General features: G+C 33.3%; 1 protein-coding gene across 11 annotated transcripts in view; it reads left to right on the forward strand.

Moving 5' to 3' along the window:
- The window catches only part of LOC143240717 (rho GTPase-activating protein 45-like), a 96,083-nt gene that overhangs the window by 63,419 nt on the left and 14,103 nt on the right, over nt 1-18,561 (forward strand). For 10 of the 11 annotated variants that reach the window (XM_076483631.1, XM_076483632.1, XM_076483628.1 and 7 more), the window contains 11 exons: nt 541-595; nt 3,073-3,139; nt 6,099-6,242; nt 7,662-7,726; nt 10,099-10,209; nt 11,955-12,035; nt 13,158-13,403; nt 15,085-15,201; nt 15,682-15,824; nt 16,326-16,405; nt 17,970-18,167. In XM_076483631.1, the coding sequence (XP_076339746.1) occupies nt 541-595; nt 3,073-3,139; nt 6,099-6,242; nt 7,662-7,726; nt 10,099-10,209; nt 11,955-12,035; nt 13,158-13,403; nt 15,085-15,201; nt 15,682-15,824; nt 16,326-16,405; nt 17,970-18,167 (1,307 nt within the window). The remainder of the gene's footprint in view (nt 1-540; nt 596-3,072; nt 3,140-6,098; nt 6,243-7,661; nt 7,727-10,098; nt 10,210-11,954; nt 12,036-13,157; nt 13,404-15,084; nt 15,202-15,681; nt 15,825-16,325; nt 16,406-17,969; nt 18,168-18,561) is intronic. The other variant, XM_076483629.1, reaches the window with a different exon arrangement.

Genomic DNA, 18,561 nt, shown 5'->3' on the forward strand with positions numbered 1-18,561 from the left:
GACTGTACATTTATTGGCGGTTGAAGGAAACAATTCATCATACAATTGATTCCAACGGAACATAATATTTTAAATATCTTCGTAATATTTCCCTCAGTACCAACAGTATATTCACTTTCGCCACATTCTCTCTCTATATGTTTGTTTATTTTATAAATATATAAGGGATCTATGTATCGTTTGCTAGTTTATACAATGTTTATTCAGATTTTTAAAAGGTAATAACCAATATTCTCCATAAAGTAAGACATGATCCCCAGTGAGGGCTGTCTGCTCTAGCTGCCCCTCAGTCAACAGTACCCACCTCCAACTCTTGGACTACTCTTTACCGACTGGTACTGTTATAAATAAAGGTTGTACACGTGTTTAATTTTTGGTAAACATATACCAAAATTTTGATTTATAAAAGAAAACTTTACTAATAAGCAACAAAGTAACTTTTTTTTTCATCTTGTAAACTAATCATGTTTGACTGTGTAGTAAACATTTTGTACATCTGTTTGGTGTATAATTTCACTAAACTCACTTCTTTGTCCACAGAGTGTCGGACTACATCATGGGGGATTTAGATCCTCGACAGTCTCAAAAAGACGAGGTATGTTTTATATATTTCTTACCTTCCGGATAATTTTTTCTTTTCTCTTTAACTTCCTGGGTAAGATTCCGCTGTCTTCGTAACACTTCGGGTAAGGTTCGTCTCTTTCTAGTGTTGCAAGCAAGGTTTCTTCTCTTCGTAACATTCCGATAATTTTTACCTCTTTTCTAACTTCGCAGATAAATTTCTTCATATTTTAACTTTCTGGATGAATGTCTTTTGTTTCCCTTTCAGATGCTTTTTCATCTTCAAGGTAAGTTTCCTGTTCCCAGAATGTATGTGTCACAAGTAGCTTGTTCGAACAATATCTTTGATCTGATTTGCTTTATTTTTATGTACGTTTATTGCATGTTATCTAATTCATATGTTGCTGTCAGGAGACAAGATGTTTCTGTACGTTTTGTTTCTTTCGGGCTACCCCCCTCTGTAATAATATGAATACATACGTGCATATTTACTACCTTTTTTTTTTCTTCTTTACTTTGGAGAGCAGTCACCTTCCCACAACTGTCTGCAGGCAGTGAAGGGTGATATAGATGTGGGATGTTGTGGGTTTGAGCACCCACATCTCGCTCTCCTAATTTCTATTTCTTATGTGAGATTGGCGAATCGAGGTTAAGACTGATAGACAGTGCATCCCCACCGCAATGTTGGTCCTACTTCCGCAGTCACCTGCAAAACCTAGGGTACATTTTATAATCTCACATTATAGTTTTTACCCTGGGATTTTTTAAATTAGTGCAGCGTTTTTTGTTTAATTTGCTTTTGTTTCGGCTTCTGTTTTTAAGTTATAACAAACTAATATAATTAGTCATGATTTTGGATTTGTTGTTTTTAACGCAGCACTTTCTTGTGATTTTGTTTACTTAACTTAATCAAAATGTATTAATTTTCCACTAATACATATATGTACCTGTGTCTGTGTGTATCCGTTTCTGTTTATGTCCAGAGGTTTTAATAACCTACTATAATTATACAACGACCGTTTTTCCATTTGTTGATTGAAGTGGTAGGTTTATTTTTTTAATACTCTGAAGTAAAAAAAAAAACTGCAATTTTAATTCATGCGCAACATAAGAAGTTATTTATTCATTTCCGGTTTCTGACAACGAAGTTCGATTTACGTTGTCTAGGGTTCAACACCCATTCTTCCAGGAAACATCTGCAAAAAATGAAACGACGAAGAGCAGTCACGTTATCAGTGTTACTGCACAGCTGACCATCGACTAAGGGCTATTAACCTGCGTCCATTTACAATCCTTGTTGACCGATCCAGTTCTCGGAGTAATAAACAACAATATGCAATAACAGTGTGTAGCAACAATAAACAACAGTATTCAAATAAATCATACTGTATTTAATAATAAACAACCGTATACGAAGGGTTAGCTACAGTGTGTATTAGAATCTAATACAAAACACCTTAGGTGTCAAAATAAGGTGCGGCCAAAAAGTGATTCAGGATTTACTTAGTAAGCCTCATTTTTTCATTCATCTTGGATGAGTGATGATGGGTAAAACAAAATACGCGGCCTTGTTAATTAATTAATGAATATTTGTCAATGCTATAAGTGCAACTATCAGTTTGGCTATCAATTCTGATTTCATTCCTTCAAGTCGCGCGCCATATCCTAACGTGTTTTTATTACAGTGGGATTCTGTATGTACAATACTTTTGAGTCGAGTTCAATTTTAAAAAACAGTAGCCTGCAAACAGTATTAATAACTTTAACTTTTATAACGCTTTGCAACCTCAATCTTACTAACACGAATAACAACAAGAAAAAAAGTTTGTTTGTGTATTATGTGAAGAATATATTTTTAAAAGTGTGAAAGGTATTCTAAACACATATCACAACCGTAAACTTTACTTTATCAAGTATTATAATACCATATTCATGTGCTTTATTATAACCATTTTAGCGTGTTAACGCTCTGACACCTGCTCTTAAGTTGAACCTGTCTCACGGTGCCTGACGCAAGCTCCTGGGGGAGAGTGACAGTATGTGTTTTTGTTTGTGCTTGGCGCTCTGAGAAAACTGTACCAGTGAACACGGGCGATCACTAACAGCCATAGTGTTTTATGACACTTTGAGAGTGCAAACCGAATAACGTGTTTTTCATACACTTGATTTTATGTGTGAAATGTTGGAATTCAGCTCAAGTCTTAGGCAGCACTCCACCTATGAACCGATAAGCAACAATTTGCAGAGAAATAACAAAGTGTATGTGGATTAGCAGCTGTCGAAGATTCATACAGTATTATTTTGTACAAAAAAGTGTGTAGTTGATACTACTGTGTTACGTCACAACTAATGTTACTAGCTCTATTATCTTGTGGATTTCTTCATTACTTTTTGAGCTTAACTTAAAGACATAAAATGGATTATTTTTTTATTTACGTTAAAGCTGAACTTCAAATATTTCGTGTAAATAATAATTCGAACTAATATTTAATTATCTTTCTACTTCTATAGTCTTCCGAAAATCTTCTGTCGTCAAGTGGTGTTTCTAATCTAGTGTTCTCACAAGGAAAAGGACCAAGTGAGTTGAATTATTTAATGTTCTTTGTTTGGTTGTTTTTTTTGTTGTTGTTTTTCTAGTGTAGTTGAAACCATCAAATGCAAAATTCTAAATTCCAGTTTCGTTTTCATAAAATGAAATGTGAAATTAAAATCAAACCTCGCTTCTTGGTTAACTAAACGTATGCATTTGTTAATCATTAATCATACAAAACGAAGACAGGACATATAAATATTCATAAAATCCAAAGACGTACTTTTATTTCTCACCAAATACGCCTCCCTTCAGTGGCATAGGGGTATTCTGAGAACTTACAACACTAGAAACCAGGTTTCGATATCCATGGTGAGCACAGCAGAGATAGCCCTTTGGGTAACTTTAGGCCTAATTACAAACAAACAAACTTTACTAGATATGCTCAGCGAAGAAAACATATTGAATTATTAGGTGTTGGGGCCAAAGAGATTTTTTTTTTTTCACACGGTTACCCTGTAAGGTATTCGCCTCCCAGTGGCACAGCGGTAACTCTGCAGACGTATAACTGCAAAATTCAAGGGTTGATACCGGTAGTGGCCAAAGCGCAAATAACTGATTGTGAAGCTTTGTTCTTAACTATAAAGAGAAAAGTTTAACATAAACGACTTATTTTTACACCATTATAGTATAGTAACGAATGAAGTTATCGAGATTAAAATTTCAAAAAAAAAAAAAATCATTATATATATGATCCACTATTCGTTAGTAAAAGAGTAACCCAAGAGTTGGCGGTGGGTGGTGATGACTAGCTGCCTTCCCTCTAGTCTTACACTACTAAATTAGGGACGGCTCGGTGCAATGGGCTAACAACCTACTTAAATACCTGTTGATGAATACGCAAGCGATTGCGGCCCTATGTTCCTTGATGGAATCTAATGGTGATAACTAACTAACTAACTATATATATATGTGTATATATATTTTAGTGAAATTAAATAATTACATCTAAATGAAGTTAAATGAATAAATAAAATCATAAAATAAAATTGGAGGTTAAGAATGATAGACCGTGTATCCTCACCTCAATGTGGGTCTTGCTCCGCAGTTACCTCCAAAACCTAGAATACATTGTATAATCCCACGTTGTAGCTTGTAGCCTAGTATACTTTTTTTTTTTAAATGTGCAATATATTTTATTTCATATTAATGTGTTTTGATTTATGGCTTAAAAATTATGGTTATAACGTATGTGTATAATTTTTTTTCTGGTTAAAGATTTGGTGATGTTTTAAAAGTGTGTTGTTTTTAAGTTGTATGTATAGTCTATATGAAGTGGTATTTTGAAAGTTCTGTGTGTTACTTACATTGACAGTTAAGGTTAACAAGTAAACTCCATGGAAGTTTTTTTAAAGGCCTGAAGGATTTTTAAATACTGAACTTCCAACCACGAGTTTCTTGGTTTGATTTACCTTAATATAAAACATTTATAAAGGATGGTAATGTTCACTAATTTGATCAAAGAAAATCAAAATTGTACGAATGAACGTATTTTCAGTGGAACTTCGACGGGCGACAGGGTGAAACAAGTTTCACCCTTGTTTTTCATAAAAGTAATATATCACTAAGTGTTTGAGAGACTTTTATATTTGAGATTGGAATTTTCTGCACTTCCTTTCAAGGCCAAAGTATGGGAGGGGTGTACATGGTTTGAATTCTTTGAATGTTCTGTTCACGTGTTTTCCTTTCTTTCTTTTACTTTTCTATAACACAACAACCTTTTTACCCAATACATGTAAGCCTAGCCTTACTCATCCAAAATTGCTCATAACTCAGCGATTTATTCAACTTCTGCAAGGTTTGATGTTATACAGACAACATACGTCACGTATTTTAGATATTGTTTTTTGGAGAAATAACAGACACACACTTGCTCTTTGTCGTGAATTACATATGCTGGCTATGCGATTTACTTTCTGATGGACAGTGCCCTAGCTGGTAACCCTAAAATTCGAGAATAATACCCTGAAACCTAGGTTTAACGGTCAACAATAATATATCAAACACTAGGCTTAGCATTCCACAATGGTACCCTGAGCACTGAACTTAACTGTTCACAGTAGTACCCTAAATGCTAAGTGTAACGATTCACAATAATACCCTAAGTACTAGGCCTAACTTTTCACAAAAATACCCTAAACATTGGCCCAGATAGCCTAGTTGCTTTGCGCCGTAAAACGCCAAACCAACTAACCAACCCTAAACACTAAGCGTAATGGTCTACAATCAGGTGTAGATAATAAGGATGAACTAATGGAGGTTAATTAAGGTTGTAATTGAGGTTATTTTTTTGGGTTTTAACAGATATTTCCTTGTGTCTAAAAAAATATTACCAGGTTTATTCGATTTAAATCAGGACTTGGCCTTCTTTAATCTTGACGTGTAAGACCACTGAAAACTGTTGGTAATGCTGTAAACGTTTGTTGTTTGTGTTGTATTGTTCTTTAAAACTAATATAGAATTTAAACAAAAGCGGAAGACTGGGGTATTAATATAATAATTAAACATTGTTGCAGTGTTGACTAGTGTAAACACTTGTTGTTACATCCAACTGTCTTCTCAGTTTCCAGTTGTAAGATTAAATGCAACGAATTTCCAGAGAAATTCTTAATCCATGGTCCTGCATGAAATGTATCGTAAGTTATTGGTCAGACTTGGCCTGTCACCGCAGTCCAATTCACAGTATATTTCATAGATACTTCCTTCCAACATTTATTGATCAGGAAGGGTCAGTGGCTCGAACGACCACCCAAATATTCTAAAAAATCCACGATTTTATAACAAAAGACCCCTACAGTCTCTTCCATTCTGTAGTGGTAGTGACGTTTCTGAGATTTGACTACATATTTACTTCTGATTTTAAATGTGTTCTGACACGTGTAGGTTTTCTACACGGACACTTGCGTCCACATGTTTACGTCTGTACCATGTTTTCTTACATTCATAGAATCTCCAGTCCTTTCACCCGAGGATATCGACCTCAAACTTCTGGCCACCGAGGATGGAGTCTCACTCGCCTTACAGAGAGCAAAGCTATGGTCCAAGTACGCAAAGGATGTTATTTGTTACGTAGAAAAAAAGACTAGTCAAGGTCAGTATATGTTTACATCTGTCGTGGGATTACTTTTGAAATAAGCCATGTATATTTTAATTCCTAATCCGTAAAGACGGGAAACGAAAGTGTAATTGAAAACAGGATGACCCTGGTAAAACAGAACAACACGATGAAGTGTTATCATTAGCGAACTAAAATATTTATGTAACGATAACCAGTAAAAGTTTTAATATAGAAAAGGAATTATGTAAGGTATACAGTGCGGGAGAAATGAGTTCGTTTTACATGAGTTAAGAACAGAATGTTAAAAAAATTAATATAATAAAATGTGGAGATCTGAAAGAAACTGGGGTTATTATTTAATCTGGGCTGTGTTTATTTGAGATTCATAGGTTTCTTTGATTTGGTAGCTCGAAGTTGTAATTATTTTGAAGTTATCTGTGGATATAGTGTGTGAAAATGAAGAAACGCGTGATGTTCATTGATTCTGCCTGAAACCTCTGCGTGTTCATGGGCACATGGCTGGAGTATAGTTTTGCGAGTATAGATGGTACTACAAGCGTGCTTGTAGACGACCGATGAACGTGGACTATAGAAGATTAGGCACACATTTAATTTGAATAAAGTTGCGCGAGTTTTGAAAAATTTGGAAGTCAACTGTAGATTGAATTTTGGGTAAAATTCTTCTATAACATTCTGAACTTGTTTTCTGACAATAAAATTGTTTTCCAAAGAAGGAAATGTCAACAAGCAACTTAAATTTCGAAGCATTGTGTGTGTTTATTTAACTACCTGTGATTGTTTGTTTATAACAAAGCTGCGTGTTATTTTTTCAGGTAACCCTAATGAATAACGGTTAGTTTTCAAAGTGTTTTGCAAATATTTTATTTCATTTGGAATCAAGGTAATGATAGAACAAAGACAAGGTCTATTGACAAGGTTAATAGTAATTTTGTTACAGATAAAAATAATAGTAGAAATTTAAAAAGTTTTACTGAGGTCTTACAATAGTAGGTAAGTCAGTGTGTATTACCATAATTCGAGGGTCGTCATAAAGAGACTGCCCACAGTTTTCTATGTTAAGAGTTACCAAACAATGCTTGGTAGATGGTTAGAAAAAACCCGCGAACCTGCCCGATTAGTTGATAATTTTTTTCTTTCCCATAGCTGTCTTCTTTAATAAATGTGTTTACTCAAAACATTTATTTCACATGTTCTCACTCAACATCAAGTCTTATAGTTCAATATTTTATGTTCCATAAAAAAAAAAAATAGGTATCTTGGAATTGTGGGTAATTTTTAACAGTGAAAATTCTTTATAGCAAATTAATAAGTAGTAACTTATCTCTTCGTATATTTTATTTAGATTTAAATACAACTTGCGCATTGACCATTAGTCAGTCGCTGAGGATTGATAAGTGGAGTTTATTCGAATTATTTCTACTTTTATTGTAGAAATGGAACATGCTCGTAACCTGACAAAGTTAGCACAGTCGATGAAACCGGTTTTGAAAGAAGAGGTACGTGTTAATTCGGTGTTTATTATCCATAATGTTATTTTTATTGCTTCATGTGAGTAAGTATTGAATGAGGGATTTATTTTCATGTTTTACACATTCTAATAATTATTTTCTCTATCTGTACAACAAAGTATCAGTTTACATTGTCTAGAATATTATTACACTTTTACTGGGTTCTAAATATCGTATTTAACTCTCTGGTTGTTAGATAAGCTTTATGCATTTGTAAGTTTTTCATTAACTTTAATATATTGATTGGTAGCGTATACGTTTAAGTACATGTACACACACACACACACACACACACACACACATTACAATTATTTTGAACGCGTGTTAGTAGGGGTCGAACGTGGCTTAATGGTTAATATTTAAAACAGGTGACGGGAATATCTAAAGTTCGAGCCACAATGTACCGATAAACAACCTACTCGATTTTAGCTGTGAGCATGTTATAAGTATAACAGTCAACCTCGCTATTTGATTAACCTAATTACAGAATGTTCCTGACCGTTGGCCTTTACTTATGGTTAGTAGTTCTAAGTTTAGCCCCTGCGATATATATAAGGCATCGTTCATGTCAGGAATTATGAAGTACCTTAGTGGGGGGAGGCACAGGTTTGCTCTGGATTTACGAGCTGGCGAGCTGGGTTTGAATCAATGCGATATCACAAAGTAATTAAGCTATGGATGTGTTATAAGAGTGATATTCAATCCCATAGCGTGGGCTGTGTTTGTTAGCGTTCTGCTAACTGGCTGTCTTCTCTCTGGACAGTAGTTCCAAATCTAGGACAGTGTCTTTACCATAAATACGCAATACTTGATTGGTTGTTTTTGTATTATTTTAGTGCTGCCACCTGTGTGTGATTAAATGAAAATTATAATTAAAATCTGTACGAACAAAATATAAGCATTATCATTATCTATTAGTGTAGCTGCAACTGATAAACTATGGTGGGAACATTTTGGAACCACTGATTGCCCTAGTTTGAGTCAAACCTTTGTATTCTTAAAGTGTTAGTACTTAATTCTAAGAGTGAAAGTAAAAACAAAACACACGAACCACACTACATCTGCTAAACCCACAGCTGAAGTGGCCTTTTGTCCAGTACTAGGGCTCAGCAGGGTGACTGAGGTTACATAGGAATAGAAGCTATTTGTATTTTCATAATGCATGAACTGTTGTGGTGTGAACTAGATTAACTGTACATGTACAGGTGGGGTCAAAGTGTATATGTCATGACCTTTTATGTAGTGCCATTTAACGTGGTATTACTTATTTGATGCAAGAGTTATCAACTATTCATTTAACCCTACATTACTGATGTAATGACAGTTTAGGGTATAAGACAATAAATATCGGAAACAATATACAGGGATAGTGGAAAAAAAAACTTTCGAGGTGAAAACAAGCTTGCAGGTCATTCATTCTTCTGAATTATGAATAAAGTTTTATTATTGTATAATTAAATAATTACTTGGCAGAGGAGGTTTAGTGATAATCACATGAATTTCCATAGATTTTTGTTCAAATCTAAATTATTTTTAAACTTATTGGACACTTCTTTAGCAAGTTGTATTACTGGCATAAAGGAAGACTGTGTTATAAGTGTAACAGTTACATCACACATCTGTTCTAGAGTTGGTACCTTACATCTAATCCTTAAATTCAAAATTAAGGATGACAAGCATAGATATCCCTTGAACAGTTTTGTGATAAAAGAGTCAGTCACTTGAAGGGAATACACAATGAAATTAGATCAACAAAATTGTTTAATTCTGTCTTTGTACCCTGCTGGTACAGCAGTAAGTCTATGGATTTACAGTGCTAAAATCAGGGGTTCGATTCCCCTTGGTGGACTCAGCAGATAGTCCAATGAGGCTTTGCTATAAGAAAACACACACACACACACACTGTCTTTCTTAACAGAGTCAGGAATGTAATGAACTGCTGTATTTATATAGTCTATATCATATCTTCTAGACCAGTGTTTTTCAAATGATGGGCTATGAGCAGATTTCGGGGGAAGGGGTGGTGTTACAAGATGTCTGCACTTCTGAGTCCTTGAGGTATCTTAGAGATGCATCTGTTATCTTTGTTAATAACTGTGCCAAGAAGCATCAAGAATTTTTTCATTCTTGTAGAGATAATGAAGTTTCACGACAACCAAAGCCAGAATACTAGGGTCGCCTGTTGTTCTAGATCCTAAAATAATTTATTGCTCAGATTAAAATGTTTTACAGACTTATGGTAAACAATGTACTATGATGAAACATTCCCTTTTTCTAAACTAGTTTTATGAAAGGTACTAAATGTGAACTACAGTTTAAGATGGATTTCCAACACCTCAGATAGTGAGTTTGTTTTTCAGAGTTACTTACCGTTCCAGTCCATTTACTGTACAGCTCTCGATCAGGATCTGGAATATGCTAGCTCCCTCTATGATAACTACGAAATGCTACACACTCATAAGTTTATTGAGGTAAGTGTAATTTGTTATACTGTGTGCACGTCTGTGGTTTGTTTTTATTATTTCTTTAGTTTGGGTAGTTCTTTCATCATATAGTTTAGTTTTACACCATTTGCTTCTGTCTGTTGTTAATCACAGAGTTACACAACAGGCTGTGTTTTGTCAGCATTAGGAATCAAATCCTGATTTTTGAGAGTATGAGCTATCATAATTTCCACTGAGCCACCTGGGTTTTTTGTAAACCCCTAAATATATGAGTTCAATCAACATTTAAATATTTTCAGTCTCGGACAGTTCTGCATTACGTAATAAAATTGGCAGCATCACTCTTTCACTCTTTGATGATCCAAATGTTGCTTGTAAGAATACAAAAATACACCAACAAAGAAAACAAATTCACCAAGGCACCTAAAAGTGAAATCTAATGTTGTACATGTATGTATGATACAAGCTTGCATGGTTGTGGTAGTTATGTGTGTCAGATTCTACAGTCTGTTTGCAGTTAGCAGCCTTTTTAAGTGACTTGACAAACACCTTAATATTAACACTGTTTTCTCCAGGTTGTTAATACACTTTAACTGCTGTTTATAAATATCCTCTTTCTACAGAGGGATAATTGCACTTTATAAATAACATTTCTTAACCCTTTAACTGAGGCTGCTTTAAATGTGTACATAATGGTGTATTTAAGTAGGGGCTAGGGAGGAGCTCAGCCTGAGGTCCCATGGTCTTAATAGGACCTATTGATAATTTTATTTTGTGTAAAATAACAAGGGATGTTGGGCTAACAAAAATCATTAGCCCCTGGATCCACACAACGTTAAATCCACCACTGTATGCACAGAATGTTTGAGTTGTACACCACATAAAGTACACTCACATTGAACTGCCACAGGAGGATCGTACTCTATATGACACATCAACAGTCAGTGTGGTAATTGGTAATGTAGAGCCCTGTCACATTTGATAGTGTAATGCAATTATGGTAGACGTGTGGTTGGAGGAATTCGTAGCAGCATTATCTGAAGGAGAGTGTTCTTATAAAAAGAAATTTAAATGATGGAAAGCCAAATGACACAGTATTTTATAGAAGAGAGACTCTAATGTTCTTCATGGAAATGGGTAAAAAGCACAAACCAATGATAAGCTCTGAAAACACCAACTAATCCAGAGTAAATTCCTTATCTCAAAATGAAGGTTATGAAAAAATAACCTTTTAACACAAAGTAAACTTTGAAATGAAGGTGAACATATCTCCAGATATACCATGAACAAAATAACGAACAGAAGTTTTAAATTGATGAAACCTTACAACCTTCCTGCAAACCACAAACTTAGTTGATGTTGTCACAGGAAATATGTTTGAAGCAGCTGGAGTTTGACCTTAAAACACACATATTCACAAAGTTCCAACAATTTCAATGAAAGTTCACGCTGTTATTCAGTTTTTTTAATCACAGAATTAGAAAGTTTGTGGTATAACAATGAATTTGCTATCTTTAACAGAAGCTTTTCACAGTGGAAATGTTAGTGTTGGGCTACAACATGTAACCATAGTTAGCAAACTGAGTATAACTAATAATTGAAGTTATAATTCCAATGACAGCATGGATTGTAGAACATTGTTCTTATAAACTGTCATTAATTCTGACTTCCTGATTCTCCAATGAAACTTTAACTTATGTTTATAATATGTTTTGGTATATTCTAACAGTAACTTTTGTTTTCAAACATTGTAACTTTTGTCTTGTGTATAGCCACTGTCTGCGAGAAGGGTTGAGTATGAAAAAGCTCGAAAACAAATCAAAGACAGGTGGCATCGAGAACTAAAGAAAATGGTATGTTAACAAACAGTTGATAGAATGTTCAAACTAGAAATACAAGTGACAATAAACAAGTGCTTCTTAATGTTCTGGAAAAAAATTTCTCTTGGAGCTAATTTTCTTTCCTCTTCTTTTGTAAATAGAAGACAAACTTATAATGTAAAAAAAAAAATAAAAGAAATAATTTGGGCCAAAACATTTATTCATAATTAAACATCTTCTTACAATTATGTTTATAAAATCCAGTATAATAAACTTGTTAATATATATGTAAAAACGGCCTGTTTGGGTTGAGAAAATTTTTTATGCAGAGGAGCAAGCAATGTTTTGACCTTCTTTGGTCATCTTCAGGTTCATGAAGAAGGTCAAAACGTTGTTTGCTCCTCTGCATAAAAAATTTTCTCAACCCAAACCAGCCATTTTTACATATATATTTTTCTCTACAAGTGGGTTTCTTCATCATCGCTGATTAAACTTGTTAATAAAGTCTATATCTAAACAAAAACTTTAGTATTGTTTTATAAAGTTCTATAATTTATTTCAACAGTTTACTTAAACTTTGTATTTTAATAATCAAACTATTAGTTAGTTTATTTCCTAAGAAAAATGCTTGTGTTTATAAAAATGTACTGCAGAAATAAGATATTTTAAAAGTATTTGCAACTTAGTTTGTCAGACTTAAGCAGGAGTGGGTAAAATATAGCCTGCAGCCCAGATGTGCTCTGTCTAATATTTCTGTTATGCCTGCCAATACCCCTGGTAATCTTGTAAGAACATAATGGGGTCTTTGTACAATCGATGTTAAGATAATTTAATTAATATAGTAGAAATGTGCAACCTATGACAGCTTGCAAAAATCTATGAAATGGCCTCCCTATCTAAAGTTGCGTTGTGTAATTAAACTGCATTGAAAATAGTAGTAACACTTAAGTACACTCTATTTAAAGTAACAAGTTAAAATTTCTTATTTGTACTATTCAAGCTAAACTTTTTCAAATAAAGATAATTAAATTTAAAAAATGCTTACTTTTTTTGCAACAAGACAAAAAGACATACAATATAGAATATTTATATGAACAAGCAGTCTTTGACTTTGTATAAATTATTTATCTTCATATTTTATATTTTGTCATGGAGGAGGAAACAGTTTCAAATCTTCGAAAAGCCAGAGCACTTTATGTTCAAAGACAACAAGATTATGAAAAGGCCAAAGATTCTGCAGACAAGGCTGAAAATTGTGAGAACAATGAATCATCGAGCAAAGTGGACAAAAAACGGCGACTTGAAGATGATACCCTTCAGAAGGCTAAAGAAGCTGAAACAACTTATAAGGCTTGTGTAGCCGAAGCTAATGAGAGACAACTGTGGTTAGAAAAGACAAAGGTAAGCCTATCAGAGTCTGAAAATCCCCTTAAAATGGCACACCAAGCTACTGGGTGCAAAATATACCTAATGTAAGTTGTATTTACCTTATAGTCATCTAGACAAAATGTTTCTTTTTAAATCTTGGGAATGGATTGAGAAAATACAGTATTTGAAAATCTATGCTTCATGCTAATCTATTTGATTCTTTTAATCTTAGATTTAATAGAGTGACTTTTATGCTTTCCTGACACATACAGTTATGAAAAATCAGTTGACATAAAATACGCTTAGGAAGTTTGACCACCATAAAGCAGGCTTAGAAAACTTTACTGCTTTGAAGTAGGTTTAGAAAACTCATATTCCATAAAGTTAGTTCACAATGTATGAAATGTTTTACCTGTATGTGATGGCTACATATAAATATCTCCATCTGTTAATTAATTCATTGAGTTGCAATTCATATAGGATTTGTTTTTGTATAAGTCACCTGATGCATAGGTGTATCCTAGGGACAAAACTGTCAAGGAATTTTTTTTTTCTTTCTAACTGACTTGACTGCAAGGAAAGGAGGTAAGCTATGTTGCTAGTTTTCGTTGAAGTTTTTACACACTTTGAACCAGGAAGACTAACTGATACAGTATTGTTGGTGAAACTGCATATAGAGCACTTGAATAAAATGCAATGTCCTCTGTTGCTACTAAATTTTTGAATGACATCTGAGTTGCTAGTGCAGAGCCTTGTATGTTTGTTTACAGTTGCATGATTTGTACTTTGTATTCATTATAAATAAAAACTTGTCATCTGCTGGAGAACATTGTATATGTCCTAACTGGATTAAAGACTGTCTCAGAAACCTCATTTAAAGTAATGAAAAACACAAGCACAAACTCCGTTAATGTGTGAATGTTTGACATTAGCTATTTGAATGTTATATTTGTGCAAGAAATACCAATTTTCTATTAGTATTTATGGCAAAGCTTCTAATATTATCTGTCCCTGTTCCTAATTTTGAACTGCTGACCCAAAGGAAAACAGCCAGTTAGTAGCACACAATCCATCATACATGCTGTCACTCTTACCAGATACAGTATACAGTGGTAATAAAATCTAGAAAAACTTCAACTTGGCATAACATTTCCGGCCTAATTCCTTCTTCAGGTGATATGTGTTAAAGTAAGTTTAAGCCCAAAACATTGTGTCAGTTTAATGTTTTTTTAGACTTTATTGCCATTGTATCTAGTGGTTTGTTTTCTTTTTTCTCAAACTTTGCCTTCCATCTTCTGTGCAGTATTTTATATATAATTTGTGCCTCTGTGTTACTCTTATAACTTAAAGTACAGGAGATATTTTGTGGTATTACATGTATTCAAACTCAGCTTGCTGGCTTCAAATTCAAGATGCCTGTTGCAAGGCCAATCTGTAGTTACTAATTTTGAGACCTTCACTGTTGCACATGGCAATAAATTGGCAAAATTAATAAATAAAATGATATAGTATATGTATTAAATAATTTATGTTAATCTCTTGTTATCATAACATATAATAAGAGTTTTGGAAAAACACAAATCTTCATTCATGTTTGTTGTTTTTCAGTTTTGCAAAATATTTTAAATTTTGAGAAAAAAGTCTGTTTCTTAACAGCTGCTTTAAATCAGTTTTGAAAGCTAAGAGAATATTTAAACACACTTCATGTTTGTAGAGAGAAGTGTTACAAGAAGTGAGAGAATTGATCTGCCATTGTGATCAGACAATGAAAGCTGTGACTGTGTCTTACTTCCAGCTTCAGCACACTATGTCAGCACCTTTTCCTGTTCAGGTATAGATTACTCTTTCTTCTCTGTATGAAACGAGTAGCTGTGGATGTCATAAGCTTAGTAAAAATGTTCAAGTTGTGTTTTAAAATCTTTAAATAATGATGTTGAGAAGTGTAAGTAAGTAACAATATCTTGTGCATTATTGTAATGCTGTTTTTTGTGTTATTAACTTATGAAAACATTGTTGAATTAGTTTTAGTTTTACTGTTGTTTTTTTTTATAGATCTTCATTGTAATGCAAGTGTTAATATGATTTTAAAGATATGTAAGGAAGATCCCCACATCCATTCATGTGTAAATTAAGGCTTATTTTTGTTAGTTCCCATTCAAAATGATATTTTGAAACTTCTGTGACTTTGTTCAACTGGAAGCAAATAACAGAAATCTAACTATCATATTTGTTGTGTTGTAGTTCTAGACACTGTGTAAGGGCAGTACAACAAATAACACAAATTTGACCATTATGTTTGCTGTATGTTTAGTTCCAGACACTGTGTGAAAGTAGCAGGCTTTACGAACCAGGACAACAGTACATGGAGTATGTAAAGAGACTGCCTGAACCATTGGGATGGTCTACCAAAGTTCTACCTGCATTTGTTTTTGAACCTTATTCACCTGATTCCAGGTAAATGGAAAGACCAACATTTTTATTCTTTTTTTAGAGCAAAAAATGGATTTCCTACAAAAAAGAAAAGTTCTCCATTTCTGTTTTAATGTTATTAAAGAGGTGAAATGCACGAATTTGTTGAACAATAGAAATGACAATTATTACTAATGTTTAAAACCCGTTAAGTAGAGTAGTAAGTTAGTGAGTTCCTTCAAACACCAGAATCAAGGTTATGCTACAAAAGTAAATTATATTGGTGTTCTTTCTGCTTTTATATTTCATGTGTAAAACATATTATTAACAAAAAATGACTGCATGTGTTATAAGTGCAGCCATGATGATATTACCAGTAAATCTTTCATTGTTGCTAGGACATATATTTATTTCCCAGTGCAGTGAAAAAAATATACATCCCAGCCATAGTGAAAGAGTTAATAAGTTTTAATGTCTGCTGCACGTTTCTTATGAACTTAATTCTCTTTTTGTTTATTCACAGAGTTTCATTATCTTTAATTTTAGATCAGAAAAATCGTCACGATCTTCAAACGTTTCAGTCAACAGCTATGAGGATGTATTACATCGTCACTTAGTTGAATCAAGTATGGATGTGTTTAGTTCTAAAATTATAAGACCTCGATATATTTGATAAAGTTATTCGTATTCCATTTTTTGGTGTATCTATTTCACTTTAATATTTTCATATTTTAAATAAACTTCACTTTTTCATTTATTATTTCCCTATTTGATGCTCCTTCTTAAACAAACTGAAACTAGTTGGTTTAAAATATAATAAAAACTGTTGACTTCCTATTTTAATTAGTTATTTCATTTCTCATTCTTTAATGAGTGAAATTTTTCAAACAAATTAGTTCAAATTCTAATCAAACATGTTTATCTTATCAAGTAGTTGCTGGAGAGTTTGGAATTTAATGTAATCATTGCTGAAGTAAAATCATCTAGCATGAAATATTAGTATTGTATACAAGTCCTGAGGCATTCAGCAGAGATGGATAACATTCTTGCTGTTTTTATTTGGATCCCACATAGTGAGTACATTATGTTAAAATAATTTTCAAGTCTTGCCACACTGTACTTATGTGTCACTACCTTTTTTGACAATGGCTTTGCAGTGTAGTTTCCATTGCAAAAAGCTCTATAGTAGGATGTCATGTTTAAAGCATGCCAATTCTTCTCTGTAGACATTCCATTATCCATCTTAGTGTACAAAGGCAACGGTTTTACAATATGTGTTTCAGCAGTCAAATTGTACAGAAATCCAAAGATGTTGTCCGGTGATTTGATCTGATTGTCTTTGAATGTAATGTTTCATTTACTTGCTGCTTGAAATATGTGATAGTTCATCTGGAAGAATCTTATGTAAACATGACTAGCATCACTTCTTAGAGATGGAGATCTTTCTTGATTATATTGATTGCTGTTGTTTCTTCTACTGGCCTTTGTATTCAAGGATTCTCACCTGTTACTAAGACTTTATACCTTTATTACTATAATTGGGATAAAACTTGTTGCAGGTTTTTTTCTGGATGATCCTCATGTCAAGAGTTGATCCACATTCCTTTATACTTTAATGCCTTCAAGTACAAGGGATATTACGAGTTTTTAATTCTGAATATCTAACATGTACACATCTTTATGACACATCTGAGTTTATGAATATTTTGTTTTAGAAAGTGTTGTTGCAAACTTTTTCTAAAAATAAATTAATTTTCAATGACATCACACTACCTATGAAATGATAAACAGTGTCAAAATGTAGTTCTTATACATTCTGTTCCACTGTGACTTCATATTATCTGTGGTTCTCATGTAACTTGCTGGTTTGTATATTCAATATCATTTTAAGACAACATACTCAACCATACTTTTCATTAAAATTAGCATTTCAGTTCATGTGGAAACTGAACCAAGTTTCTGAAGAAATTAGTGTGTAGTGAATTTTGGAACCCATGAGATATATCTAACAGAAATGCTAAATTAAAAATAATAATTTTTTTCATTGAAAGTTGTAATATTGTCCCATATATACTGGGACCTATAGAGTTTATATGTTAAAAGATAGTATTCTGACAATAATGTAAGTTTATCACTGTTTTACCCACCATGTGACAGAGTTAAAGTACAAACTCTGATTTATCTTTCCAGATGGTGCCACATTACAACAGCCTTTACGGATTTTCAATGGCTTTTCTCGATTTATTCAATCAAGCGATACAGATAGCATAAGTAGCTGTCAGAGTACAAAATTTCAAGAGAACTGGTCACCTCCAAGTCCTCAGTTGGGGTCATACAAAATCAGAAGCATGTCCATAGGAGATGAATTCGAAATGGACACAGATCAGGGTAAGTTGGGAAATTTTGTTTTTGGAAAGAGAAGTTTAATATCTGGTAACTTGTTACTGGATTCTTATGCTTTGTTGTTTGAACTTTGAAAAAAAACTATATATAGTCTAAAGTATTGTGTACCATCTGCACCTTTTTTTTCGTGTTTTTCTTCATTTGTCCATTTTCAATGTGATTTTTCTTACAAGTTGTTGGCCTATTGGTTTTTTTGTAATGCTTTGATAACTTCAGCATTTTAACTGTAACTTTAAGACCATTATTTGGTCCATTTATCACTACTTATAATAATAATTATTATGGTCCCATGGGAATGACATAGGGAGATTTGCATTTGGGTATAATCACCACCTGTATCACATGGACACGTCAACTAATAACTTTAAAACATCAACTG

This window comes from Tachypleus tridentatus, chromosome 13, assembly GCF_004210375.1.
Source record: "Tachypleus tridentatus isolate NWPU-2018 chromosome 13, ASM421037v1, whole genome shotgun sequence".
NCBI classification, from domain to species: Eukaryota; Metazoa; Arthropoda; class Merostomata; order Xiphosura; family Limulidae; genus Tachypleus; species Tachypleus tridentatus.